This window comes from Gopherus flavomarginatus, chromosome 1 (assembly GCF_025201925.1).
Source record: "Gopherus flavomarginatus isolate rGopFla2 chromosome 1, rGopFla2.mat.asm, whole genome shotgun sequence".
NCBI classification, from domain to species: domain Eukaryota; kingdom Metazoa; phylum Chordata; order Testudines; family Testudinidae; genus Gopherus; species Gopherus flavomarginatus.
The window spans coordinates 316877780-316903143 of NC_066617.1; the positions used below are offsets into that span (position 1 = coordinate 316877780).

Genomic DNA, 25364 nt, shown 5'->3' on the forward strand with positions numbered 1-25364 from the left:
CTTCTAGTACAGTAGTGTGAAAATGCCTGTGTATGATTTAAATCTTAATGCTGTCACTAATCAGGGATTTCTGGCAGTAGATTGCACTTGCAGTGTAATGTCAGCTGTCCAGCTAAACAAATGCTTGTTTGGCACTCTTCAGTAAAGTGTTTAGTGAAACACAACAGTGGGAAGGAAGCCTCTGTCCTTGAGGGATTATCAGCTATGAAAAGAGTTGATAACCAGGATCACACATCCTTATGATAAAAGGATTTTTAAATCCCTTTCATGGCTTGATTTAAATCAAAAGCTAAACATCATGGCTGCAGAAACAGAGCTGAAGACTTAGTTTGGATTTAACACTGCATGGGTGAGGTAAGAGACTTGTGCTCTTTTAAATGAGATTCAAATCCTCAAATATCCTAAAGTCACTGTCCCACAGAGCTCTTCCAAATTTGGGATAAATCATGTATCTGCAGCTGATGTTGGGAGTTAAATTTTATTGTATTCATTGCTTTTTGGTGATCACTAAAAAGCAAAGTACTGCAGCAAAATTTTTGGCTCTGAACTTAAAATTGGTACCACTTTATCCCCATGAAGCACTAGCCATAAAGCAGATATAAAAATTTCTATTTAAACAAGGTGACTATAGTTCACTTTATAGCTGAACTTGGTTTTTGAGCTCATCATGGTTGTCAAAATGGTTAGCCAACTCTTCAGTTGGTTGGAAGTAAACCAAAAATATTCAAAACATGGAACACATTCTTAGCGCTCATGTTTCACTTCCTTTTCAAGCCTGCTTTCATACCATACATAAGAGGGCAGCATGTTTGTAGAATAACTAAACAGATGACAATTCTATTTTCCAGGCTTTACCTTCCTAGAAGTGAGTTGGATAACCCTCATAAATCCAAGATGTGGAAAATCTACAGGGAGACATTTGCTGTGGAGTTGAACTTTGTAGAACCATGATGAGAACCATGTCAGCTTTTGTTTAAAAAGTGTTCTCTCAAAGAATCATGTTTGGTCTTCACCAATATGGTGGCATCTTCTGAGAGTCTGTCATGTAATTCTTGGTGTATTTGTATGGAGATACAGTATATCAATTAAAAGTTGAAACAAGGAAAAATACCTCTTGTATGCACTGTCATGTATAGTTTCTTAGTGTGGCATTATCTGAAGAATTTAATGTGTTAAACACATTTGTACTATGCATAATACCAAAACTAATTTCTTGATCTGAGCACATTCTACATTTGCAATCTTTTTTACAGTATCAACATTTGAGTTAAACAAAAGCCAGAGTTCAAACTATACACTACCCTATGCATGCCTACTTCTTTACAAACATCATCCAGCCTTTTACTTACACACACCCACCCACCCTCACCCCTCAGTGTTATCCTGATAGCTAAGGAACCCTGCAAAAACATGAATGTTATCCCCTACAGCTGGCTGGAAAACAGCCTTTGTAATAAAGGAAAACCCAAAGCTGTTGAACTGATCTCTCTAGGGTTTTAACTAGAACACATGACAAAATGAACAAAAGGGCCCTCACAACTGAAGGCGGAGTGGGGGACACTGGATCTCAAATACATTCATTCTTTCCCACCAAATAATGAGCTAGCAATTACTGCAATGTGTGCTGATAGGAAAAATGAAATCTGAAGTGTCTCAAGCCAAGTCAATCCCCAGAGAGTGGTGGTCTTTCTGGCACAGGCCCTGGAGCTGGCAGGCCAAAGACAAGTTAGATATGACAAGGAATAAATCAACTCTGGCTGTGCTAGTTAAATGTAACTATTGAGACCAAGCTCTTTTAAACACTTCTCACTTCCCCTCTGACATGGTGGGATGTCCAAACTCTCTTGGACAGTAACTTACCTGTTTCTGATGTTTGGGTTTTGGGGTTTGAAAGGTTCAAAAAGTTTCCATCCTTTTCAAGTTTGACACTCCCTGCTTTCATTTTTAGCTAATTAAATGAAGTCTCATTCCCCTGCTCAAGAGCTGCTTGTGTGCCTCTACAAAGATTACTGCATCAGTTCTCACTTCATTTGAGTGTCAGCTTTATGTTCTCTGAGGTAATAAGCCTTCAGGCTGAATACTGGTTTTCACAATGCTTATTGTATCTCAGTTGTGCCACAGCAATATGGGCCTTGTAGGTGATGCATTTTTTAACCATGTGCCATTTATAATACATGAATGGAAGTTAAGACTTAAAGGTATTGCTGATCTTTTTGCATGGCAGCAGTCTTTGATAATGTGACTCCAGCTGCAGAGCTTTTGGAAGGAGAGGTGTGAAATCTAGCTAATTAGACTAAACAAGGGCCACTTCTCTCAACCTAACCACTGAAGTGCCCAGGGGAGGAGAAGATGAAACATTTGGTAAGTGTTGGAAAGACAAGGTTTATGGAAGGCCTACAAGTTCAAGGCAGGGGCCTTCACTGGGATACTTAGTGCACAAACACTGGACATTACAGCTATTTAGGGGATAAATCTGCTTTCATAACAAACTCTAGAACTAATGTGGTTTAGATTCTTGGTAGTCTGACATTTACTAGCCAGGGAAATGGATTCTCATCTATTCTGATTTTGTGATTACAGCCTATGCTAAACTCTGTTCTAGGCATAGTGCCAGCCAGAATGATTGGTCCTAGCTACATGTAGGAGTAAAAAGAATCATTGGTGTTCTCCAATACTTTCCTGTACACTTGAACAATAACTCACCACACTGCAATTAACTTCAAAACACTTTATTCACATTTATAACTCAAGTCACATTTAGGCACTAGTTGGATTTTGTGGGAAATGAGGTAGCTGTAGCTTCCACATGTTAAATTGTGACAGGTTTTTTTGAGAAAGGGAAACACTTTCAGAAGGTCTCTAAACACCAACAACTATAAAACCTCATAGGCCTTAGTATGTCATGAAGTTAAAATCATAATGTACTAGGTGGTGGGTTGGTGGCAGATCTGTACTAAGGATGTAGGTCTGTTTGTCTTGCAGGGCAGTTCTACTTTAAACAGTGACTAGAATAAATCAGTTTCACATGTCATTGTGAATGGTAGTGGTGTTTTTCAGACTCCTGTAACACTGCAGAACCCATATAGAGATCCAATCACTTAATTTGAAGGGCACAGCCCTTCTGCCTGGACAAATACACTGAAGTGTCTCAGGGGCAAGTGGAAAAGCTAGCCTGCAAGAGACAAACCTACCTGACTTCCAATCTGACTACCAATGCTGGCAGTTGCAATAAACCACCTTTACTTGCAAAGTGAACAAACCTGACCTGGCAGTCGGATGCACCCAGTGCTCAGTGATGCTGTGTCTAGTTAAATCTCAAAGTTGAGGATTAGATGAGCTCTCAAATCAGGCTGCAGTGATGGGTGCTACAGGAAGCTTAGGATACTGGCTATTTAAATGTTTTGACAATTTACTCTGGCTTGGCTAGAGTCCAGGTAAGCAACACTTAGGATAGGCAACTACTGTTGGGCAAAAGAGTAGATCATATTTTTTTCAATTTGAAAAGCAGCTTTTAATACTTAAGATGGAAGTAGCAAGAACTATTGTCAAAGATCACCACCACTGGGAAGACACACTTAAAGTGCCCCCCATCCATGCCTGAAACCCAAAATGTTTATACAATTAATGTTAGAGATACTTTGAAAAAGGAGTGTGTGTAGTGGGGGAGAGGAGGGAAGGGTAGCAGTCTGTCACTATTACAAGCAAAGAGTAGTTATTCACTTTACCAAAGCTTCAGAAGCTGGCTTCACTCACAGCTTAAACTACCCTGCAGAATAGCCAACTGATTCTGAATCTTTCCTACCCAGCAAAGAGAAACTGATTTTTGTAATAGGTTCTTCTCCTGAAAACAATTAAATAGAACTAAAACACCTGTTGGCCACTTAAAGTGAAACTGCTGTAACTGAAATTTACCTTACCTGCAGTATATTTTACTAATCTCTGCTCTTAATATTTTAAAGCCTACTGTAAGTGGTGTTCATCCATGGATGGTAACTCAAACTCTGCTTGACCATTGACAAACTTGTAATTCACTTTTCAATGGAGATCAAACTTTGTCCCTAGTGCCAGCAGCACAAGGACTATTTGTAAGAAGGGGACAACTACCTTCTTGGTATGACTGTCCTTATCAGCCAGTACATTCTCTCCTGTTCACCCACATTAAACTGCTGTGCAGTGCTCATGCTTAGTTTAAGGTTTTTTGCCTTAACTGAATTGTAGAAGAGCTAGGAAAATTCACAAGTCTTTGCCTCTACTTAAATTTATCCTAGAAAACATTTTCTCAATTATTCACTAGAAACCCACAGCACAGGTAGACTAAGGATTTGTCACTAAATTTGATTTGAGCTGTATGGATTAGACACATGGCTCTAAGTATATTTTAGTTTCACCGACTACATAAGTAACTTCAGGTCTCCAGTATGAGCATTTGTAAAATAAATCAACATTTTCAGGAATAGTTGGCAACACTACTGCGGGAATATTGAGGAAGATGAAGACCAAAGGAATTACATATGAATAAATACAGGTACACAGTTGAAACTGCTGCAGTATTCATACTGCCAAATGTCATTGGTAGTGAGTAGTTCACACTTTGATTTTGTATTAAGCCAACTGAAAACATGCTTTGAAATAGCTTAGTCAACTTCAGTAACTTGATTGTAGTAAGTTTTTAAAACCTTGCTTCAGCTGTATTTGCAATACTTGATGTAAATCAAGCCCAGGCTATAGCAGAATCAGGATTTTCAAAAACTTTTACTACAGTTAACTTCCTGAAGTTGACCCTAAGCTATTTCAAAGCATGTTTTCAGTTGGTCTAATACAGAAGCACTACTTTTAAAAAAAGCAAAACTACAAGCCATAAGCCCGTACTGACACTGAATTAAGTCTTATTTTCACTCTTCCATCTGCTATACAACTAACCTAGGCTCTACCAACCCAGCTTTCAGCACTTGACTTGCACTAGTTACTATTTTTTTCAAATTAAGATGTAAAAGATGTCAAATCTTGTAACCTGTATACCATTTTTATGGTTTGCCATTATTCCTACATGTACTATACAAGAGATTAACAGTGACTCCAAATAGCCTGAATTATCTTTTGATAGAGCAGGGCATAATGGTGTTTTTTAAAAAAAAAAAGCTTCACTTTTAATTCTCATGGTGCTCTTTCCTGTGAGAGGGTGCAAAGGGAAGACTTGCCTGAACTGTGACTAGGACCAACTGAGAGGAAGGAATGCCTTGCACTGCTAAACACATCCCCCACTAAGAAGAAGCAGTATCACCAAGATGGGCTAAAAAGGTTGCCCACCCCGTTATAGCCTAAGGGCCACATCAGGGAATAGAAATTGTATGGTGGGCCATGAATGCTCACAAAATTGGGGTTGGTGTGGGAGGGGGTGCAGGCTCTGGGGTAGGGCTTGGAATGAAGAGTTTGGGGTGTAGGAAGATGCTTTGAGTTGGGATTGAGGGGTTTGGAGGTGTGCAGGCTCTCAGGATGAGAGGTTTGGGGTGAAGGAGGATGCTCTGGGCTGGGATTGGGTTTGGAGAGTGTGTGGGGGGAGTTCAGGGCTGGAGGAGGAGGAGGAGGTCGGGGGAGACTCAGGTCGGGGGGGGTAGGCTCTGAGCAGTGCTTACCTCAAATGGCTCCTGGAAGCAGTGGCATGTCCCTTCTCTGCCTCCTATTAGGAGGCATGGCCAGGCAGCTCCACACACTGGCCCATTCACAGGCACAGCCCCTGCAGCTCCCATTGGAGCACATAGGAGCTACAGTGGGGCGGCCCCCTTGACCAGAGCAGGGCCAAGCCATGTGGTACAGCTCACAGACCAGCTTAAAGTGGCTTGTGGGCTGGATTTGGCCAGCAGGCTGTAGTTAGCCCACCCCTGGGCTATAGCTACCCACACTCTAGCGAAAATATGAGTGGCCATGAGCATTTTAAAAATGCTCCAATGACAAGGCAGCTAAAGCATTCCTATTTGGTAAACACAAAAGCTGCCAGGCAGCTATTTTAAATGCCATAGCCTCAAAGAATCTGACTTCCAGAATGGTAGCAAATATTTAAGGGTATCTACTTCTGTCCCTAACCCACTGCATCTGGCCCCAAATCTTGCTCCTTTTGGATTATGATGACTGAAGTATTACCATTCCTCCAACCATCATTGTGATCAAAGTATGGAGCAGGCCAAAGGGAGCCTCAGGGGTGATACCCACAGGCAAAGGCAGTGTGTGGCAGAGCCACCTGCCCCACCCCACCCCACTCCCAGGAGCCACTCCTGGACCTGCTGGCTACTTCTGGGAGTGGTGCAGGGCCAGGAAAGGCAGGGACCCTGCCTTAGCCCCGCTGCACGCTGCTGCCATCCCAGAGCCACTCGAGGTAAGCAGTGCTGGGCTGGAACCTGAACCCCCTGCCCTAAACCCTCTCCTGCACTCCACAGTATGTAGGCCCAATAGGTTGCCAGCAGGGTGGTGATGTGTATATTAAACCAGTGGCTCTCAACCTTTCCAGACTACTGTACGCCTTTCAGGAGTCTGATTTGTTGTGTTTCCCCACCTTTCACCTCTTTAAAACTACTTGCTTACAAAATCAGACATAAAAATACAAAAATTTCAGTCACTGTTACTGAAAAATTGCTGACTTTCTCCTTTTTACCATATAATATAAAAAATCAATTGGAATATAAATATTGTACTTCCATTTCAGTGTATAGTCTATAGAGCAGTATAAACAAGTCACTGTATGAAATTTTAGTTGGTACTGACTTCACTAGTGCTTTCTATGTAGCCTGTTGTAAAACTAGGCAAATATCTAAGTGAGCTGATTACCCCTGGAGGTCTTCCGGGGGTACATGTCTAATAGTGATTCATCTACAAGTAGATCCTTTCCTAAAAGCACCAAAGATGGTAGCTAGTACCAGACATACTGTGCTTGCAAACCTATAGAAGGGAGGCTACCTCGAGACAGCAGTTAAAACAGAAAGGAAAGTTTTTTGGTTTTTTTGGGGGGGGGGGGGGGCAGGGAAGAAGGCAGAGGTGGGGGAAGAGAGAAATGAGGTATTAGGATTGCAAGACTCATTCTGCTCCAGTTACTTTAATGTTTTCACATTATTGGCGAAACTATTGATGGCAAATTTGTACAACTTTAACACATTAAAATAGTGCAAGTACTAGCCATGCATTGCTTAAACTAAATACTTTAGGAAACTTAACCTCCCTCTTCTACCTTCCCTTGTATTAGACTACTGTTTTTTGAAGTATTTGAACAATCTCTTACAAAGAGGTGAAACAGCTATAAAATGCAAGAAGCTTGCTGTTTCCATTGAATACTCTTTCCAAGGGCTCACATACACATGAAAGTGAATCCAAAATAACATACGGTATGAATTTATAGCAGATTAACTATTCCTGATAGGCTGTCTAAAGTGGATTAAAATAATTTGGAATGAGATTTATTCCAGAATAAGAGCATCCACAGATGAAACTATTCAAGAGTCACTCCCTGTGTAGACAAGCCCTAAAATTGATGATAAGAAGAGTAGCACGACTTTACTAATGCACCAGTGCCATGTGGCCTTGAGCCAGTTGTGTTTGCTAACCATGAAAAAGGGAAATTCAGATTTCTTATACCATGGCTGTTCCAGAACTAGATTTTTAAAATTTGAGATTAACTCTAAGATCACTACCCTTTACACTGAGTACCGCTTCCATCAGGGCAACATAATTAAATCTTTTGAGCAGCACAATAGGTGGAAAGAACGTTAACATGTCTCCATCCTCCCTTAAAAAAAACCTGTAAAAACCACAAAGTTTACAAAACCCATTTACTTTAAAAAGATTTTTTTAAAATCCTAAATTGAGTTCCTCTGATGTCATGCTATTTATTTTGTACCCATTCAAGTCTTACAGTTCTTTTTAAAAAGGTTGGCCTAAACCTGCCGCTGGAAGATGTCAGTACATGTCAACCTGTTCCATCATCATCTTGCGACTGTACTCGTAGGCAAGGAAGAGTGCACCATTGGCTGGGAATGCACGAATCAAAGTAGGCTTTAGTCCAGAATACAAGGCAAATACTCCTACAAAATGAAACATGAACTGATTAGAAATGTGCATGTTAAACTTTAAGACTAACCGGCAATAGTTCTGGTGCTCTACTCTCTAGAAGTCATGCAGAGGAACTTAAAATAATGATACTAATTAGAAGAATCAGGAAGCAGAGGGTAGAACTCACTGAGACAGGAAGTTGTTGAAGTCAACGACTCAAGATTCAAGAAGAGACTGGACATCTATATGGATAAATATCCAGAGACGTTGTAATAAAATTTTGAAAGGGATATTAAACCTTGGGCTTCAGGCCATCTGACTATTAGATTCAGAAAAGCCTTAATGTGGGGGACACCTGGCCCCACATCTTCCTGCTGCGAGGTTCTAATACCTTCCTCTGAAGCATCTGGTGCTAGCCACTGTCAGATATACTATCCGGGACCTTGGATCTGATCCAGTAGGGCAATTTCTACTTTCTTAGTCAAGTGAGCATCTTTTATAAATGTATAAGTTACTGTTTCCTATAAATTCTTCAAACAGATTGTGGTGAATCTATTTCTGGTACCTGCTTGGAGTTTCAATGTTTAAATTACAAGTTAGCCATTGCAGAACAGTAGGTGCATTTACTCATCTGTCTTTAACAGGTAAGATACTACAGTAAGTACTAAGTGATTGCCCTCTGAAGTACAACTAAGTGTAGTAGATGCATTAAGCCTGAAACTAGTTTCTGTATTATTGTTAGCATCAAGATTTTTTAGTAGCATCATTTTGCGGGTCTTTAAAAGGTGGCGATGGGAGAATTTCACAAGAATAGTAATTTGTGGTCTACAAAAAAGTAAGTAGTGTAATTAATTTCCCATAACTTAGACTAGGTTTCAGAATAGATTTTCCATATTGAAGTAAAAAGTTTTCACGTATCAGCCTTCAGGTTCAGTTTGTATTGGGCATGCTTACCTTCATTTCGCAAAATATTTGCGAAAGTTCCCATGAAGCCTGCCTGTTTTCCAGACATGGAAAGAACCTGAATTCTAGATTTGACACAGTCCACAGGATAAACAGCAATCCACAAGCAGATGCCTCCAAAACCACCACTCACCATCAAAGGAATAGGCCCTAAAAACATGAAATGAGCTTTTATACACTGTGCAGACTACCCCCCAAATCTGATGGTGTTCTATTTTAGAGTAATGTGAAAACAAGGAATGCACAGAGTTTGAGGAGGTGGCAGTTTTTCTGTGCGATAAGCTTGCACTGTATCATAGGTATAAGATTAATCAAAGTGGCTGTGGATTTCTAGAGAGTCTAGCCTCCTACTTCCACAAGCACATTTAGAATAAGAGTTTAAAATTTTTACTGTGCAGACAAACCTTCAACAAAGTCTGGCTTAGGAAAGCAGGTTTCTGTAAAATATTTTGTAACATAGGGAAAGAGATACCGTTATGCTCTCTCAATTCCTTCTAAATTTAAATATTAGTTCAGAAGTGCAACTTGCCTGCCAGGCCTTGAAGTTCACCCTGGAATGTCTGGTTCAGGCCATTACCAAAAAAAAAAAAAAAAGTGTGTCAGAATTTAATTAATACTTAAGACAAAACCTCTCACTCCTGCTGCCATTGCTGGATTGGCTCTGCAGCGCTAGCACAAGTGAAAAGGTTGTAAAAATTTCTTGAGTAAAGCCAGCAGTTATGACTCTTAACACACACAGGGGAGTCTCTATTGAGTGAGACTGCAGTGTTACAAACCCAGTCAGTTTTCAGAATGCAACCACATTTTACTTTCCTGATCAGATTTTATGAAAATTTGATAACAATAGTGGCCAGAAAAAGCAAGCACTTTTAACTATTAAAAAAAAGCAAACTACTGATGCCAAGTCCCTTCAAAGGCCTGTATCTTGCATTTTAATAGCCAGAGACACCCAATGGTTTCCTATCTTCAATATCCCTCTTTGAAAGTGCATATAAAGTTAAAACGTAAGAACGGCCATACTGGGTCAGACCAAAGGTCCAACTAGCTCAGTATCCTGTCCTCCAACAGTGGCCAGTGCCAGGTGCCCCAGAGGGAATGAACAGAACAGGTAATCATCAAGTGATCCATCCTCTGTCATCCATTCCCAGCTTCTGGCAAACAGAGGCTGACACTTCAGAGCATGGAAAGAGCATTTGTCCAAAACAAGGAATGCAAGACTTCCAAAAGTTTGTGTTGATACTGGAATGATACCAAAAATTACATTTCACATTCTGCAATACTAACATCTGAATCCTAAACCACCAGATGGCCCTTACATACTATAACTAGGACTGGTAGAACTGCCTATTATTGAGGTTGCCCAACATTTTCCATGATAAAACTCTGTTTTCAGTTGCTTATAATTTGCCAAACTGTTTGGGCTAAAGTTTTAAATACCCAGTGTCTACCTCAAGCTGATTTTTTTTTCTGGAAACCAAATGTACTGTTGCACAGACAATTATGTCATTTCCTAACTTTTGAGTGCTTGACTTTGCAACATTAATGTTCTTTTAATGCAGTGGTGTAGGTGGGTGTGTGTGAGAGAGAGAGAGAAATCTGACACATGCTCTGAACACTGTGCAAAGGGAGCATTTCAAATCCCTTAAAAGATGCACAACTAGTGAACAACTTGGCTGCAATAAACAGTTCAGTGGTGCCAGGACCGCCGGGGGGGATGGGGGGGAAGAAGTGGGGCAATTTGCCCCAGGGGCCCCATGAGCCCTGTCCCAGTGGCAGTCTGGGTCTTCGGCAACATTTCAACGGGGGGGAGCCCTTCAGTGCAGCCGAAGACGGAGAGCGACTGAAGGGCCCCCCGCCACCGAATTGCCGAAGACCTGGACCGCCGCCGGGTGAGTACAAGCACCGCAGCTCCCCCACTTTGCCCCAGGTTCCCTGAATCCTCTGGGTGGCCCTAGGTGGTGCACCATGGAGTGTTTGAACATTCAACAGTTTTTGTACAATTATCCTCTCCTGATCAGGTAACTCATACGTCAGTTAAATACGTGTACAAAAACAAGATCATGCATGTCAAATCTGAAAATGATTGGCTTAAGCAGTTCTTTACCACTCAAACAGGAATAGTGTTGGTTTTGCTCCCACACTGCTATTCTAAAAGGACCACAATTTTTTGGCTGCAGATATACAGCAAGTGCATAAGGTATAATAAGCACCGCACGAGAGATTTTGAGAGTAGCAGTATGTCACTTTCTGTAGTGCGAGACTACCTTTTCCACATACCCACAAGCTGGCACATACCTAGTTGATCTTTTGGTCTCTCCGCTGCAAAAAATGTCCGACTCAGTTCATAGCCTCCAAAGAAGAAGAAATAACCTGGGACTTCCCGAAGTAAAGTGCTTGACAGACCATGGTAGAACCCGAGTGGGCCATCCTTTTGAATAACACTTTTCACTACTGACCAAACTGTGCTGAGAGGGGTTGAAACAAACAACAATACTTAGAACTTTGCACATATTGATCTGCAACATCCTTAAACATTGCCTCCATTTTACAGATGGGGAAATAGAGGCCAAATAATGAATCAATTGCAAGGCAAGAATTAGAACTGAGGAATTCCTGGCTCCAATCATGTGTTTTTTTCCAGACCTCAGACAGGAGCAGGGATAGCAATTAAGGGTATGTCTTCACCACAGGGTTAACCCAGGTGATTGGCACCCAAGTGTGAGCAGCCACACTACAAGGCCCTACCCTGGTTCTGGCAGTTCTGGTTGCATTCTGTGGGGCTAGTACTTCTGGGGGCATATCCAATGGTTTTGTGCTGCAGTAAGCTGAGCTGCTCTGATTCTTTCCCAGTGAATTGTGGGAGAACTTCTCTGTCCCCCCTGAGCACCACACACGGAATTGCGGGAATGGAGTGGAGGACTATTGCCACTCAAGTGACTTAGCACATATCCGCATTGGAAAGCGAGCAGGTTACTAGCCTGAGTGAAAGCCTCACTTGGGTTTTAGCCTACAGACCCAGATGAATAAGCTAGAAAACACCACTAAACTCAGGTCAGGGGGCTGTTTGTGTGGACATGGGGAGGGAAGGAAGTAGGGGAGTTAAGGGAAACACTTGAGTAACAGCCTGCGTTAACTCTGCAGTGAAGACATACATTCCTGGGCAATACTAACTTAGGGTATTTTGACAATCAGTAGCACACCCTTTGTGCAACTAATAGCACAGTCCATCCTAGCACACTTAAGGTCTAGCTTGTACTTTTAAAATAGGCATAACATCAACCGATTTCAGTGGTGTTGAGCAAGTTACATACTTACTTGTGTCCTTGTATTATCTTTCCAGATAACTGCATTTCATGCATGGTCTGCAACCGACACTTCACCAGCTCTGTGGGACATAGGACCAAGGCAGCAAATGCAGAAGCAAAAGAGCCTGCAGCTGCATTCTGCAGATCACTGTAACAAAGAAACTACAGATGATACTGGGGCACTGCTCTTCAGTCACATGGTAGCCTGCTGCAAGAGCACCCACCTATTTCCTGAAAGCATTATCAAATAAAGAAAAACTGAACAAGAGCGCAAAAAAGGAAAAGCAATCTTTTACAAGGTGACCAACTTAACACCTAGCTCCAGCCATCTTCATGTACAACTCAAATAAGTTCTTCTCCTTCAACAGCTATATAAATGTAAGTATATCATCATCTTTCCCATTTCACTGACAAAAAAGCACAACCAATTAAATGAAACAAATAAAACCTGAAGTGAATTTTGGTAATTTCACATTCAAGACTGTATGGCTTTGTTAACTCATGGTATCACAAGGCCACAGCTTCTTTACCAGTTTATTTACCAGTGCCTTTATAAAGATACCTGGCACCAACATGTCCTAGTGATCAGCAAAGGATCATGTGCTCAGAGAACAGCTCCTGCTCTAACAATTGTAGCACATGCAGTGGAATGGACATGTGCAACACAGCGCAAAGAACAGTATCACGGAAAGGTGAGTAACTGTTTTTTTGTTTAAAATTATGTGACTACAGAGCCTCAGACTGCAGTGTTGTCAAGTGGAAGTTCTGTGGTGGAGCAAAATGAGCAGGATGATCTAAGGTACTCTTCCCTCCTTCCAGAGTTTAGATGAGTGACATAGCAAATTGTACCCAATTTCAAGACCATGGCTGAGCCTCTAATGGGGTGCAGTACAGAACTCAGACAGGGTGTGGGCATGGGGGATAGACTTTTGATGGCTTTCAGCCACCTTTATGTCCCGCTCCCCCACCTCCCGCCCCCAATCTTAAGATGCTCCCAGAGCTGGAGAATCCCCTGAAGCAGGGGTCGGCAACCTTTCAGAATTGGTGTGCCGAGTCTTCATTTATTCACTCTAATTTAAGGTTTCACATGCTAGTAATACATTTAAACATTTTTAGAAGGTCTCTTTTTATAAGTCTATAATACATGAACTATTGTTGTCAAGTACCAGAGGGGTAGCAGTGTTAGTCTGGATCTGTAAAAAGCAACAAAGAGTCCTGTGGCACCTTAAAGACTAACAGATGTATTGGAGCATAAGCTTTTGTGGGTGAATACCCACTTTGTCAGACATGTAAAGTAAATAAGGTTTTTAAAATGTTTAAGAATCTTCATTTAAAACTTAAATTAAAAAGCAGAGCCCCCGGACTGGAGGCCAGCACCCAGATAGCTTGAGTGCCACCAAAAACATCAGCTTGCGTGCCGCAGGTTGCCTACCCCTGCCCTGGAGTAACAATCCCAGATTCCCTGCAGCCTGTAAATTACAGCAACCTCCACAGGCTGGCTGTCCCCAACATGCTCCTACACAAGGATTTGCAATGGGATCCTCTGAAGGCAATCTTGCAACTGTCTCCCACAATCCCTGCCCTGGGAGAAATCCTCCTGTCATTACAACTGTTGGTTCTGGGGCCCTTTTATGCCATTCTGGTCCTTTTACCTGGCATGAAGGTGCTGGAGTAGGGGTTTACCACCTCTTGTTTTCTGTGCATTACTGCAAGGATTTTATTTTGATCTTTAAAAATAGCAAAATCCTCACACATTCTTTAGAAATCTGAAAGTTCCATGTTTTCCCTGACTCTAAATCCATCTGTCTCATAATGACAAATTGTAATTTTGAAGCTATTTAAAAGGCTGGGACCTCTGTTCATTATATCTAGGTTCTTCACAAATACTTTTAAACACTGTGAAAGCCAGTGTCTTCATAATTTGTCATCTATGGCTTTTATTAGACACTCCATGAGCCCGTTGACTGAACACAGCTGGAGCATTGGTTACTTTGTACTCTAACCAGAAATGGAAAAACATTTGATCCTAGGAAAGTGGAAGAGGGAGTATAATTTGACTATATTAATGTTGCTCTTATCGAGTGTATCTTAAATTATGTAGTAAGTATCAGAGTGCTGCCTAAGCAGAATTTTTCTGTTTTCTAAATATGCATTGATGCAGTTTTTTCTGAATCTATGAAGAGAGCAGAAGTGCTTTGTTGGGAAATTAAATAGACCATGAGATTTTTAAATATACTGAGGAGTCTTACTTCCATTTAATTTTGGCATCTGTTTAAGAAACTAGGCTCTGAAAAGTAAGTGTTTCCATTAGGGCTAGTACTGAGCATTAACAACATGCTACAAAAATCTCTTTAAAACCAAAGTGCTAGATTCAAGTGTATTTATCATTTCATTTAATGTTAAGATGGGAGTATATGGCAGAACTGAGAATTATTTAAGGAAGCAAGTTCACTGCAAAAGTAAACAGTTTTGGCTCAAAATTCACTTCAATGAGAGATTTTTCCAGCTTTGGAGTATAGTGACTTAACCCCTAGTATCTTGCTTTGCATCCCACAGTCAACCTATAGAATGAAAGGCTTACAATTTTATCAAGGAATTTTAAATTTTAATGAGAGTCTAATTACATGCTCCCCACCCCCCGCCCCGAGGCTTCCTGCCTCATTCAATGCACAGGATCATCCTATTCTGGAGATGACTCCGGGCTGTCAAGTGAAGGAGGCTGTTTGATATAGGACCCCTACTTCATTTGCTGCAGAAGTAGGAAGGTGTGTGGTTAAAGAGCCAGGAGATTGCAAGAAGAGAAGGGATGATCTCATGGTTAAGGCAGTTCAATATGACTCTGGAGAACTGGCTTCTATCCTTGGCTCTGTCACTAAGTTCGTATGTGTGATGATGGGCAAGACACTTAAGTGGTCACTAGTTGTGTGTTCCTCATTTTCTGGGTCTGACTTCCAGAAGTGCTGAGCACTCAGCTGCAACCAAGGTCAAGAGGAGCTGAGCTCTGATTATTATAATGCTAGATACTTTGAAAAAAAAATCACATCCTAGGTGATTCAAACTGGGAACCCAAAACTAGATGATATTTTTGACCATACCTGTGTGCCTCAGCTCCCCACCAGTGACATGAGGATAACACTATCCTCTTGCCACACAGGGGGTTGTGAAGATTAAACAAACAGTATGTGAGTGCTTCAATAACATTTTGGGTAGAGGACAATAGAAATGTCCCTGAGAACCTTCTGTTTTCAGAGCAGAGTTTGAGTAGATGCAATAAATAAGGCAGTGGGCCATAGACTGAACAGTGAGGATAAAACAAAATAATGAATAGCTGCTCACTCTGAACATCATACTTCCTGTGCACTGAATGAGGCAGGCATCCTGGGGGGCTGGGAAGTATGTAATCATGTAATTAAAGACTCTCTCAGCTTTATGGTTCACAGGACCTAAATTAAGTCTGCACAAGCAACTTAAAAATTTAGCAGTTCCTAATTTTTGCATGATTGACTTTCTTTAAATATGCAGTGTGGCTTTTACTATGGAAACCATAACTCAGTTTTCTGACTCTAACTTCACTCTTGAAAAGATATCACATTAGGGTTTATGTCTCCTGCAAAGAAAAGGTGATTTAATAGTCATAGCAGAAGAGCGAGAATCAGCAGATCTTTCTAGTGTTGGCTCTGCCAAAGACTTCCTGCAGCAAGGGACTAATAACTTCATCTCAGTTTTGTTATCTCAGACTAGGGACAATGCCTACCTCACACAGAGGTTGCAAAGCTTAACGCATTAGTGTTTGGAAAGTGATCCGAGATCTTCAAAAAGGGAGATGCGACAAGTCCGAAATAATGCAAAGTTGTGTTGTATCACTGTCAATAGCGAGGGCTAGCACAGCTCTAGCTATATTGAGGCAAAAATACCAAATGCAGAGAAGTCCTTCTTAGTACACCGCTACCTCAATATAACACGAATTTGGATATGACACAGTAAATCAGTGCTTTGGGTGGACAGGGCTGTGCACTCCAGTGGATCAAAGCAAGTTCAATATAACACGGTTTCACCTATAACACGGTAAGATTTTTTTTGGCTCTCAAGGACAGCATTATATCGAGGTAGAGGTGTGTATTTTACTAGCTACTTACATAGGAATCAGAGGCAATGAACCCAGTGTACAGGACCTTTCAATTAATGTTTCAGGTATTGTACATGGTATATTAGGAAAAGTCAGGAAACAAATAGTGTATTTACATACATGTGCAAACAAGAGACACATTTGGAGGAAGAGTCTCTTCTGCAAGTTGTAAGTTAGTATAGCAAACAGATGAAATTGGGAGCATGTGTGTCTAACTTTCAGTCTGCAGTTAATCATTCTTTAGTTTAAATCAAATATATATTTTAGGATCATAATTTAGCAAACATTTATCACTGAGGGAATTTGACACGTAGGTACTTTGTTGAGGGGACTTAGGAATACTTAAGACTAAAAATCCTTATCCCCTTCCATTCCTAACAAACCCCAAAACAGACCTCTTTGGCACATGTACTTTCAACTGGAAAAACATTTTTCCTTTTGCTGCTGTGATATCCAACTATAACCATGTCTCAAAAAGCTAAATGGTGCTCATCTAGCCACACAGGCTAGATAAGCCCTGTAAATTAAAGTGCATCTGTGTGTAAAAAGCTACTTTTAAAAATTAAGTTAAATTAGATGCAGATTAGTTTATTTTGGGAAACTCAGACCACAAAATACATGTGTAGGAGGGTATATGAACCTGATCAGAGGGTAAGAAGCCACAAGTTAACCTCAGTTCATTACTCTTACTCATTCCCTCTTGGACTGAAGAGGGAAATATGGATTGACTGCTGGAAAACTAAAGCGGACAGCCTCTTGAATTGTACGTCTGGGGGCCAAGTAAACTTGGTTGATGGCCCTTAAGTCTGGAATTCAATCCCTTCACATTGGTCCAACAGAAGATTTGCTGATCTGCAGGGCATGCTGCAAGGCCTCCGTTTAACCAGGCTTTTTGCAAGAGGCTATCAAATTGAGTTTGTTTGGCAAGGCAGAGGTGTGCATTATTTGGATTACATTATTAAAGACCGCATTAACTAATGTATTATGATTGGGCTGTAAATGCAACTAGATAATACTAATAGGGGCATCTTATAAATGTGAAAAAAAGCAAAATTCAAGGAGATGTCTGGCTGATGAGAGTTTGAACCTGTACCATTTTTTGGTATCACTATATTGCTCAGTACTAAAATCTCATTCTTTCCCCCTCAAAAATACCCAGCCACAACCACTAAAGTTAATAGTACCATTCTGTATTAAGTACAACACTCCAGGAAATAAAAGCTGATTGATAAATGCACTTTGTTGGAGGCACTTGGCTTTAGTATCATGTGCTCTAGTCACCTGCCCCATCAGATATTACATATTCATCTATTCTCCAATTAACCCATAATTTCTTCATAGTGTGTTCTCTTTAGTGATGTCAAAATCCAATCTGACTAGTTATATACTAAACTGATGCTGACTATTACCTAGAGAAAACTGACCTGGTGTTCAGAGATGAGATATGGGGTAAGACTAGAATATTTAAATACACTATATCAGTAGGGGCTAAAAAGTAGTAAATTTCCTTCATCTTCTCATTCTGGTAATTTTAAGTATATACAGGTGGAATGCAGCTAATAAAATTTGTCTTAACTGCCTGAAGCTAAGCATGTTCTCATATCCTTAAACCAAAATTTGATCCACAAGTGTCAGGGTTCATCTCCTAAAACTTGACAAGAAAGAAAAGTACCATTTACCCACACATAAAACACTGATTTTTCACATTTTACTTTCAAGAACTTGTAAGTATGAAAGGGGAGACAGTTTGCAGAATCATAACCAAGAGCTCTCACTACCTCTTCCTGATGGCAAATTAGTGAAGATGGAACACTGAGTTACAGCGAATAAGTGAATGCTATTCAGCATAATCATTGCTCTGGAGGGAAGGATGTGCTCAGTCATCTCACAAACCACCCGAGCCATCATTGATATCTATCCACGGAGCAGTGCACTGATGATGAAGATGCAGCCTCTCTTAGTGATGCGTGAGTTACAGCCGCTAATGCTTCAGTAGTTTCAGCCCCTTTCCTTCACAAATACTACAGCATGGGATTTAAGAAAGATGCTTACGGAATTCCCTTCTCCCTCCCAAAACAATTCATGGTGTTTGAAAGAACTAACACATTTCCCACAATCTGGGTTTTTTGTCAATGGACATGACCCCATAAAGACCAGTCATCTGTTCTTATGAAAAATATACCACAACTGCCAAGACAAGGTCTTGTAGAATAAAGTTGCACTTGCAGTGGCAAAATGGTACCCTGTATAATGGCAAAGAGACTGCACTTCATTTTAAAATATAGCACATTCATATTTACAATATTCTGGAGATTACAATTTCTGTTACTAACCTCAGTTTTGCTTTCCTGTCTACTCCAACAACTCGCCTCACAATCTGCTGGCAAAACCCATAGCACATGAACAGAACTGAGTTTTCTGCTATGTTAGCTATAAGTGCTGGAGTGGTCCCTTTATAGAAGCCTCGCAATCCAACTTGTTTATATGTCTTCACAATACATTCAAGGAGTCCTTTATACATGCTGGGAAATGTCTGCATCTTCACCTTAGCTGTATCAAAGGGCTGGCCGGTTAGCACACACGCAGTCCCACCTGAGGAAATAGAGTATCAACATTCAACAGCCCCTTACTGATCATGTGAGAGCCTGTTTTGTGGGATACAAAACAAAACCATGCAATATGCAGAGAGGGACAAATTCACCACTGGCATAATTAGGCTCAACTCAATCAACTTTGGTGACACCCACGACATTGGCTCTTGCAACATTTTTTTAAGTTACAGAAGTACCAAATGAAAAAAGATCAATGCCTGATTTAGTACATTTAGACACTCGTTCATAACAGAAGGCCATCAATTCTTATATTGAATAGATGGTGAAATAAGAGTTACCAGTGGAAATAACATTCTCTGTGTGTTAGGCAGTCACCTCATCAGATGAAGGATGAGCAGATCTGAATGATGCGAAGAGACTATGCAAGAAACTAAAGCAGAATGTGTGAATCCAGCACCATTAGTTGTTTGAGGCAGGGAGAAGGTACATTTTGTTTTGAAGGGGTGATTCTCATTAGTACTAACCCACACTCTGAGTGGAGCCAGTTTGTATTACACTACTGCTGCTCCTGTATCATAGGGTGAGCCAGAGGAACTCCAATCTGAGCTCCCACACTGCTTCATTTTCCTCCCAGATAAGGTGATTGCAGGCTACACAGCTAACTAGGCTTGGAAGCAGGACATGACACTTCCTGCACTCACTAGGGGAGGAATTAACTAAGGACAGCAGAAGCTGGCTGGGGCAGATGTGGCTCCCTGTTGAGAGAGCTGGGGCAGGTGCCTGTGATGGGCTCTACTGAAGCCCCTTGAGGCAGTCTAGGGTGAGGGTAGGGAAAGAGCAGTGAAGAGTCTGGAGAGAAACTGGGGGTGGCTCCTCACTGAGAGGGAGCCAGGAGTGTTGTCTTGAAGTGGCGTGGCTGATGACTGCTGGAAGAGGCCAGGGAGAAGGCTTCCCTGGAGAGAAGTGAAAATAGGAAATAGCATTGGGAATCTAAACCTGAGGAACTGTGAGTTGAGGGTGGACGGACCTGCGGACGGGGCAGGTAAACACAGCGGCCTGGCCCGCCAGGGGTTTTCCCTACACAAGTGGCAACCCCTGTTTGAGAAACCCTGGATTAGATGGCTAATGTGCTGAATTTGTTATTAGCAGAGCACCAGCAGCACTGTTAGGCACTGTACATAGATATGTATTTTCCATCCTTTTTGTATAACACAACTTAAAGTTAATTTATTTCTCCCGATGTTTCGTCCTTACCAACCATGTTTGAGGTGATACGAGAAACGGATATTTTCATTTGTGGCTAACTGGAAGAACAACTTGAGTGAACTGCTGACCTGATGTTACATTGTTCAGAATACCATAATGTTTCCTCATCTTCCAAAGAGACTTTCTGAATGTTGATTAAAGAGATAACCCTTTAGAAAGCTTTCTGCCCCTTTCAGTTAGAGAGAGTTTCTAGGACTGAAGCATTATCTCGATCACTTTGCTTACACATGGTGTTTGCCTTTATTACAAAACTTTACTTGTGACTGACATTTTGAAACTCATGTGAGCATGAAAATACACATTAGATGTACTCAAACCTACTCTTAGAAAATCATTAGTCTGAAGGAAGTTACCTATTTACTTGTTGGCATTGGTTTCAGTGGAGTGATATTAACCTATCAGATGTTTGCAACACTGGGCTAGGTCAGTTAGTTCCCTCCTTCATCTCAGCATCTTTTTTCAAATGTGGAAGATGTGCCTCTTGTACAGATTTTTCAATTATTAACAGTGCCAATATGACAAATCACCATCATTGCTAAATGACTGTTGATTGCTAAATCAGATTTATGTCTTCACACTTGTGAGGAGACTTAAAAACAAGCTTGTGCTCGTAAAGTATCAGATTCTATTTTCAAAGTTTCTGAGAGTTTTCTCCAGTATTACCTGCTGCACCTGCTGTGAGATCGATGGCAGCTTGAATGGCAGGATTTGTCCTCATATTTCACACTTGCTTATTGGTTGCTATGGAATAAGAAATCTCCAGTGAGAGGTAAGGTGTCCTGATATGTATGCCTAATATGGAAAAGAAAAAACATTAGAACTACTGTTTAGCTGAAATATGCAGGTTAACTACTTTCAGCAGACCACCCACTATGCCCATATAGCCACTTCTATTCATCTTCTCTTAAATCAAGAGCTCTGGCAGAGAAAGGATGGTCCAATGGTTAGGGCCCTAGCCTGGTACTTAGAAACCCAGGTTCAATTCCCTGCTCTACCAAAAAGATTTTCAGCTTGACCTCGGGCACATTACCTAGTCCCTCTGTGCCTCACTTCCCTATTTTACAAATAAGAATGGTACCTTCCTAGTTCAGAGAAATGCATTAAGATAACTGCACTAAAGATTGTGAAGAGCTCAGATACTAGAGTGAAAGCCATATAAATACCTCAGATATCAGTATCACAAAGGACAGGAATACGGAGGAAATATCTGGAAAGAGGTTTGGTTGCCTTGTGTTCCCAATACAAGTTTTTTTAATGGAAGCCGCAGATTTAATTTACAGGATGCTAGCCAATGTGGATTTTATTTGGTTTGTGTCTCAGGAAAGTGTTTGGCACAATAAATACCCTACAAGGGCAATGTTTTCAAATAAAACACCACTCATTAAAATAAATCTGCAGGTCAATTCAAAGGCTGTTTCATGAGGGGAAAAGATTATTTTGGGCAACAGAACCAAGTTAGAAAACTAAATAAAGACGTAATCTAGTTTGAAATTCAGAGATCTACATCCAGGGGTAGCGATACTGCCAATCATATATTCAGCATTGTACTTTTTAAAAATGAGATACAAGGAGAGTGAGCAGTTGTACTAGCAGAGTATTCTCTTCCTTATGTTAATTTTTTTTCCAAGTAAAAGGGAGATCTACAGAAGAATTAAAACACTCCTAATATGACTGTATAAATATTTCATCCAAAGTGTTTTGTGGGGGCTAGCTGATAAAGAAATGAGGGGGAAAGCAACAACGTGCAGAGAGGGATAAATTTGGACAAGGAAGTGTAAGAACAGTTGTACCGCATCCTTTCTAAAGTTCTGTGATGGACAGACATGGGTTTATAAGAAACATTTTGAAAGGTCTGTTCCTACATGCCTGTTTATTATTTTGACAGCTGACAGATTGTGTGCCGAACAGAAATCTACACTTATGAAAGTGCTGATTCTTTCCATTTTAGAAGGATCTGGCTTGTACTAGGCTGAATATAGTTGGATGGAAAAAAAAATCAGCCATTACAAGTACATAGAGTATTTCTGAATTATATTTAAAGATCTGAAAGGTACTATTCTCATTAGCATAGTTAACTAGCTAGTTATTTCAAGATAAAAAGGCTCCAAGATTGTTGCACTTAATTATCCTGAAATTAATGTCATTACTGTCCTCAAAGCACTTTGTGATCTAGTCCCTTTGATCTAGAAGAAGAGCAAAAGAAAAAAAAAAATCAAAAAAAGTCTCTGAATGAAGGGAATCAGCATGAAGCAGTGAGTCTCTCACTGCAGTGGAACTTGCATTATTGCTACACTGAACTAAATGTAAAGGAAACCATACCAAGCCACAAACTGAATATATGCTCATTTCCATTCCATCCTGCTGATGAGATTTATCACAAACTGGGAAAGTAAAGGCAAACAAGGAAGAGTTTTTCAAAGAAAAGAGTTATAAGTACCCAGCCATAGCGTGAGATTTAACATTACATAATTAAATCGAACACACCATTTATTGCAGAGGTAGTCAATAGGCAGACTGCAGGCCAAATCCAGACTACCAGACACTTTTGAACAGACCCTGAAATCTTTTTACTCTCCCGCCCCTCCGCCCCCCCCCCCCCACATTTCTCTGGAGTCTGGACCTTCGCTATACCTTGATCAAGAAATTTGGGCCCTGACAAAAAAATAATTGACCACCCTGGTTTATTGATACCATTTATAATCTTATACATTTCTCTGAATTTGCAGTAATAACTGACTGGTGCCCTAAAAATCACCAAAAGATTGTTACAATAACAATCACTCATTCATACTGCAAATCCAAAGAAAAATCTAGGTAAGATCTTCAGGAAATTAACATTTAACAATTCTATTGCCTAGAACTGAGGGTCTTCCATCCAAGGGTCTCAAAGGACTCTCCAAATACTGAATGATTAAGCCACAAGACCCCACTTCAGAGACCCGGAAGATAGGGCATGACTTTTGACTTGTCAAGGACACAGTAGGCCAATGGCCAAAGTAGAATTTGAATACAAGGGCCATAAAGGTGCCATTTCTTGGCTGTGGCTCATTCTTCACCCCAATAAGAATGAACTTTTTTTTTCCCATTGTCAGAATGCAAGCTTTGAGAAGAGAAGCAGCGTAAACCCGAAGCTGTCTCACTGTTTCAATTTAGGTAGAAGAGGTTAGTTTACAGAGACTGTGATAACCTTTCCTACACTACCTTAATTAAAAAAAAATTCAACTGACGCACATTAATAAAACAAAGGGAGGAAAGTACTTTCAGAGCTTGTGGTCTCAATGGAAGGTGGCAGAATGTTAGGCTATGTCTCCATTTAAAATGCTACCCAGGTCAGCTGTGCCACTGTAGCACATGAGAGTAAACATTTATTACAGTGACAGGAGGTCTCCAGACAGCGTTGTTAACCCACCTCCTCAAGAGGCAGTAGCTAGGTGAACAGAAGAATTCTTCCATTGACCTAGCACTGTCTACATGGGGACTTAGAGCAGCTTTTTTTTTAAAACAAGCTTTTGCTAGTTGTGTGCACATCTCTATCTTCCATGAAGATTGTAGCCTGAACACATTTCTAAGCAAATGCTGCAGAATACACTCTGAAAGCAAACGAGGTAATTGTAATCACCACTATTTACATCAGAAGCACAAGCCACTCTCAAAGTCGGCGTTCAGACCTATACACTCAATTGAAACACCTCCAATTTCTAATACACACAACGATCTGCTTGCAAGTTACAGACCAAGCACTACTGGTGGGAGCCGGGCAGTTCTGAGCAAGGAATTGCTTTGAGAAGCCAGCTGTTTTGTGGACAAGTCACAAACAGAAGGGGCCAAATTTGTCCAGTAAGTAATCGCCCAGCTCTAACGGGGTTGAATCAGCTTCACTGGCACAGGTCACTGCCACCGATGCCATGGCCTGTACGGGACATCGCTTCTAGGACGGAGCTTCGCAGGCAGAGCGGGCGCCTGGCGGCGTGGCATGACCCTCGCTCCCGGGCTGGCAGCTCATTAGAAAGGCTGCAAAGGTTATTCCTCGCGTCTCTCTCACCGCGTGACGGGCCGCGTCTCGGGCTCCGCGCTGCAGCGGCACCGGGATGGCTGCTCAGGTGCGGCTCACGCAGGCTGGAGCAGCGCCGGCTCCAGGCACCAGCCCGCCGCTGTGCGGTGCGGTGCGGCGCCCGCGGGCCCCAGCAGGGAGGGCGCTGAGCGCCGCCGGGGACGCGCACAGGGGTTACTCAGTCAGGCCCCGGCCCCGCAGCAGACCGTGCGCAAAGGAGGAGCCGGCTCCGCTCCCCAGGCCCGGCCACTCACCCAGCACGCGGCCCCAGCCGCCCGGCCCGGCCCCTCCGCCGCTATATGGCCGGGCCGCGGGAGGCGGGGGCCAGCCCGGCTCGGAGCGCCGCGGCCCCGCCCCCGGCCAGGGAAGCGGGACTCATCGGGGCGGTGACTGGGAGGGAGAAAGCGGAGGGGCGGAGCGCGCCCGCGCGCGGGGGGGGTGTGTGTGTCCCGAGAGTGGGGCTGTGGGGAGAGCGGGGGTTTCCGGGTTGGGGACAGCGGGGCACGGGTGAGGGGCTTTTGGGGGTTGGGGAGAATGGGGGGTTGTGGGGGGATGGGACGGGGTTGGGGAAAGCAAGGACTGTGGGGGGACGGGTGGGGGTTGGGGAGAGCGGGGGTTTGTAGGAGGTTGGGGAGAGCAGGGCATCTGGAGGGATGGGTGGGGGTTGGGGAGAGCGAGGGTTTGTAGGAGGTTGGGGAGAGCAGGGGCTCTGGGGGGACGGGTGGGGGTTGGGGAGGGCGGGGGGCTGTCAGGAAGGTGTGGGGTGTTGCAGGATGTGTGGGGACTGTCGGGGGGCGGGGAGAGCTGGGGCTTTGGGACGGATGGGGTGAGTGGGGGCTGTGAGGGGATGGGTGAGGGTTGGGGAGAGTGGAGGGCTGTGGGGGGATGGGTGGGGGTTGGGAAGAGTTGGGGAGCTTTCGAGGATGGGTGGGGTGTTGCTGGAAGAGCGGGGGCTGTCTGGGGGACAGGTGTGTTGGATAGATCAGAGAGCTATTGGGGTAGGTGGGGTATTATGGTGAGAGTTGGGGCTGTCAGAGGGGCGGGTGCAGTGTTGCAGAGAGCAGGAG

The 25364-nt window shown here is 42.3% G+C and overlaps 2 protein-coding genes across 5 annotated transcripts in view; one reads left to right on the plus strand and one right to left on the minus strand.

Moving 5' to 3' along the window:
- Positions 1-1097, plus strand: part of LOC127049034 (phosphatidylinositol 3,4,5-trisphosphate 3-phosphatase TPTE2-like) — a 49865-nt gene extending 48768 nt beyond the window's left edge. For both annotated transcript variants that reach the window (XM_050949273.1, XM_050949282.1), the window contains one exon: positions 849-1097. In XM_050949273.1, coding sequence (XP_050805230.1) covers positions 849-951 — 103 coding nt within the window. In that variant the 3' untranslated portion in view covers positions 952-1097. The remainder of the gene's footprint in view (positions 1-848) is intronic.
- A 5751-nt stretch (positions 1098-6848) lies between these two features.
- On the minus strand, positions 6849-24376 carry SLC25A15 (solute carrier family 25 member 15). 3 transcript variants are annotated; one of them, XM_050951095.1, is made up of 7 exons: positions 24289-24376; positions 20910-21038; positions 18762-19020; positions 12313-12450; positions 11293-11462; positions 8989-9147; positions 6849-8066 (listed from the first exon to the last, which is right to left on the minus strand). In XM_050951095.1, the coding sequence occupies exons 2-7, from the start codon at positions 20962-20964 to the stop codon at positions 7942-7944; spliced, it is 906 nt and encodes a 301-aa protein (XP_050807052.1). In that variant the 5' UTR covers positions 20965-21038; positions 24289-24376; the 3' UTR covers positions 6849-7941. The 3 variants fall into 3 exon arrangements, with proteins under 3 accessions (XP_050807052.1, XP_050807054.1, XP_050807051.1); XM_050951097.1 differs by lacking the exon at positions 24289-24376 and adding an exon at positions 23981-24282; XM_050951094.1 differs by lacking the exon at positions 24289-24376 and adding an exon at positions 23505-24282.
- Between the last annotated feature and the right edge of the window lie 988 nt (positions 24377-25364).

Excerpts from the sequence above, each read along its gene's own strand:
- SLC25A15 (XM_050951095.1), bottom strand. The coding sequence starts at position 20,964 with ATGAGGACAAATCCTGCCATTCAAGCTGCCATCGATCTCACAGCAGGT. Across the intron at positions 11,463-12,312 it reads AAGATAATACAAGGACACAA|CACAGTTTGGTCAGTAGTGA; the intron begins GTAAGTATGTAA and ends AACCCCTCTCAG. Across the intron at positions 8,067-8,988 it reads AAATATTTTGCGAAATGAAG|GAGTATTTGCCTTGTATTCT; the intron begins GTAAGCATGCCC and ends TTCATTTTGTAG.